The 4367-nt window shown below is 33.4% G+C and overlaps 1 protein-coding gene across 1 annotated transcript in view; it reads right to left on the reverse strand.

The window, feature by feature from the left end:
- Positions 1–4367, reverse strand: part of Gucy1a2 (guanylate cyclase 1 soluble subunit alpha 2) — a gene marked incomplete at its 5' end in the record, with an annotated part of 252172 nt that overhangs the window by 26378 nt on the left and 221427 nt on the right. Inside the window, one exon of the mRNA XM_013355381.2 lies at positions 4108–4262. Within this exon, the coding sequence (XP_013210835.2) occupies positions 4108–4262 (155 nt within the window). The remainder of the gene's footprint in view (positions 1–4107; positions 4263–4367) is intronic.

Here is a 4367-nt window from a genome sequence, read left to right on the forward strand (position 1 = left end):
GGAGGGGGGGAAGTTGGGGGGGGGAGAGTGGGAGGAGTGGGAGGCTGGGAGGAGGCGGAAAATTTTTTTTCTTTCTTAATAAAAAAAAATAAATAAAAAAATAAAAATAAAAATCATGTTCTATACATCACAAGGGAACTAAACAATGAGTGAGAACTATATGCTTCACTTTGGATATATTATAAAAACAGGAAATTCTGCTTAAAAGAAGCCAAATTTATCAAGATAATGCTACAGTAAAATACCACTTATGTATGTTGAACCACAGAAAATAAAATTTTATTGCTCAAAGAATATGTCTGTAGGAAAGCTAATATATAAAACTGGATTTTGAATCACACCAAACATATCAATGCTTCTCCAAACATATCAATGAAAGGTAGTGATACTTTCAAATTAAATCAATACACTTTATTCATTTTCATTGGAAAAGTAATTGAAGCAAACATGATAATAAGTCAGGATCATGGATATAGCTATCTTTTATTTTCTCTTACTTCAGAATTGTTATATTGTTATAAAAGTGTTTACTTTCAATCAATTATTTGAATATCTCAAATAAAATATATTTGGGGTAAACTTTTAAGTTATTTCAGTTTATTCTCATATCAAGTTAATCCTGATCTTATAGTTTGATAGTCATAATATTGTACTAAAATCAATCACATAAAAACTTCTCAAGATTTCAAGGTAATCGGGAAATATAGAATATTCTATTTGATCAAGAATAGAAATGTCATTCGTCATGAGATTTATACTCAGTTTTACTTCACATATTTCTGGGTTTTTGTTTTTTTTAAGAAAGATCAGTCTTCCTCTTTGTAGAGAAAATTACTACAAGGTCAGTCCTGGCATTTCATTTGGGAGTTCTCAAGAGAAGTAGAGTGTGTGTCTGTGGTTTTTAAGTTATCTGTGCAGTGTTAAAAGCAGAATTATAAAGAAAATACTATAGTAAAAATAGCACTTATGCATATTAAGCAATGCAAATAAAATTTTATTATTTGAAAAATATCTATCTGTAGAAAGTTAAATTGGACTTTGAAATACACTGCGGATAGCAGAACTGCAGACATTAGGGTAGAAAAAAACAGGAGTAAGTGCTAAGGCACAAACAGTAAGTACTGAAATATGAAAAGTGTCAGTAATTTGTTGAGTATTTCATTTGTAACACTGGGGTATGCTCCCATCCCTGGGTTGCTTATCTTCCTCCTGACTGTGCAGCCCCCCTTTTACAACTTCAGTGATATCTTAAAGGCATGAAGTGAATTACATCTCTCCTCTGCCTAATTGTTTTTGTTGATTTTAGTATAAAATAGAAAGCCGCACCTGCCCTTGCTTGTCTGAGCAGTTTATTCTTCCATCCTCATTTTAGCCTACTCTTCCTCTTGAATTCATTCTCTAGTCCAAAGTCTCCTGACCGTCACACACTACTCTAATGCAGTTGATTATTTATTCTGCTTTACCTACCATCTAGTAGCTCCTCATCATTAGGAACTCGTGTCCATTACAGTGGTTAGAATATAGAATATAATAGGCCATCTGCAAATATTTGTTATAAGGAAAAAAAGAGTAGGAAACAACAAGAGGAATGTTTATCCTGAGGATACATGAAATATAAAAATATATGGTATTACTTGGAAATGCATGATTTAAGGAAAAAGCAACAAAGCAGTGTGTCTATCTATGAACCCAAATGATTTTGAAGGGCATGGTTTGAGAGATGATAATAGAACAAACTTCTCCAATGGTCATAGTCACTGAAATAATTCAGTTCTTTATACCTTACTCAACATTAAGGATTGTGATAAATGAAATGTGAAAAGAATTATGAAACTCAGAATTAGCACCTAAGCAACCAGATGGTTGTGGTCGGCAGAGCCTCCATCACTGGGTCACATGGACACAAGCCTGCTGTACTTATGGTGGACAAGCACCCACTGAACATTTCATTTTTAATGCACCACTATTACTTGTAAATAAAGTCTCCCAGAAGATAGAGAATTGCAAGTATAAGTATAAAAACATAATTGAATTTTAGTAAATTTCCCTTACATTATGATTTAGATTTTTTATGGTAAAAAGTTACTGATTTCTGCTAAATACATTTCTAACATTGAATTTGCTGTGTCAAGTAATGTCATATGTCCAGAATTATGACTGAAAAAAATTGGAGAAATTTAAATGAAAATTGATTTTACAAATACCACAAATTTAGTAAATTTAGCAAATGAAGACTGGTAAGAGGCTGGTCAGGAGGCTTCAATACTATATGCTACATCTCCTGAAATCCTTTGATTAGTAAAAAGTGTGTATTTAAGGCATGAATACACAACTCTCCATCTTCATTTAGTATTTAAATATGTCTCCAATCCCAAATATCTTTTGACATATATTTATAATTTCTCATTCATTTCTGAAGATCTAGAAGTATGTATCATTTGTCTAAATGACTTTCAGTTTCCTATTTTAATATTTGGTATGAAAAGACTCAGAATGTTGCTGTCTTATTTACTATTATAACCAATTTTCTTATCTTTATTTTTTGAGTTTTTTTATAATCACATCAACTGAAAACTCAGTGGTCACTCTCTTGATGTATGATGTCCTTCCATATGCTGTGACTATGTATCTCTCTCACTGGTTAGTGAATAAAGCTGTTTAATTCTAAGGCCAGGGAGAATAGAGCCAGGCAAGAAATTCAAAGTTACAGAGATAAAGAATGCAGAGTTAGGGAGACATCTTGTAGCCATAGAAGGAGTAACATGCCAGGGCATCACAGATAAGCCATGGCCATGTGGTGATACACAGATTAGCAGAAATAGATTAATTTAAGTGTGAGAGTTAGTCAGTAATATGCCTAAGACATTGGCCAAACATTTAACATTAATATTAAGCCTCTGAATGGTTGTCTAGTAAGGTTTTGTAGGGAAAGCAGGGCAGCTAGAAACAAGTTCAGTGAGACCAGGTGAGACAGAGAAAATCTCTGTTTATACTCTTTTCTACTTAAGAATTTTTGAGCAGGCCGATGGTGGCACACACCTTTAATCCCAGCTCTTGGGAGGTAGAGGCAGGCTGATCTCTATGAGTTCCAGGGCAGCCTGGTCTACCGAGTGAGTTCCAGGACAACTAATGCACAGAAACTATGTCTCAAAACAAAACAAAACAAAACACAACAAAACAAAACAAAAACCCACCAAAACCAAAAACAACAATAACAAAAAAGTTTTTCACAGAGTTTCTAAGCCATAAGTAATAAATTATGATTAAAAAATTGTGTGATAATGCCTAGAATAAAGCCACAGTCTCAGTCAGGGTGGATGTGAGATTTTCAGAATGGTCTTATTCTGTCTCAACCTATCCTATCAAACATCTGTCCATTCAGTGAATGTTGGTCGAGTGCTTAGTATGTGTTTAACATTTTTTTTTCAAAATTCTGGTAGATAATGATGGGTCAAACCCAAAACTGCCTCTGCCTGCATGGAATTTAATTTTTTTTCAAAATTCTGGTAGATAATGATATTTTTTTTCAAAATCTGGTAGATAATGATGAGTGAAACCCAAAATTGCCTCTGCCTGCATGGAATTTAATATCTACTATGTGACAACTACCAAGCAGAAAATTAGGATGGGTTTAGGAGAAAAAAAATATATATAGCACTGTCCAAAAAGGAACTAAAGATAAATAGAGTTCAAGTTTTATCATATGTATTTAATTCCAGGGTTCTTCTTTTCCTAATTCAGTATTGAAAACAGTGAACTATATTTTCTTTTATTTTTTTAGAAACAAGAGAAGCTTTTGAAAAATTAGAACTTAAAATTCAATGCATACTGCAGACCCTTAACATTTTCAATTCTGTTTTAAGCAGCTATACCACAGAAGGACCAAGACCGTGGAAAATGACAAACCTACTTATCTCTCACTTCATTTCCTTTATCTGGGTCTGAACAAAAGGTTATGTTACAATTGCTTTATTTTAAACTGGGCAGAGCTACTCACAATTTCTTGAAAAGTGACAGAATCAAGAAAAAGGACAGGGACTTACAGATGAAAGACTATCATACCAAATCAATGCAAAAGACAAAAGAGAGAATTTAGAGAACACTTACTGATAGGTAGTTGGGCTGACGTTGATACGCCGAGGATGACTTCCCGATTCAAATTTGCTTGCCAATGTGACATTATTTCCAAAAAGACAATATCGTGGCATTCTCACCCCAACTACACCAGCTAGCACAGAGCCTGAATGAATGCCTATCCGCATCTGAAAATAGAAAAAGAGTTGGAGACTAAATAGTTGTTTCTATTTTCCATGCAATAGTCTTTTTATTAAATTGTATTTTAAGAAAATGGTTGTTTTGTGATATAT

This window comes from Microtus ochrogaster, unplaced genomic scaffold (genome assembly GCF_000317375.1).
Source record: "Microtus ochrogaster isolate Prairie Vole_2 unplaced genomic scaffold, MicOch1.0 UNK122, whole genome shotgun sequence".
Classification (NCBI taxonomy): domain Eukaryota; kingdom Metazoa; phylum Chordata; class Mammalia; order Rodentia; family Cricetidae; genus Microtus; species Microtus ochrogaster.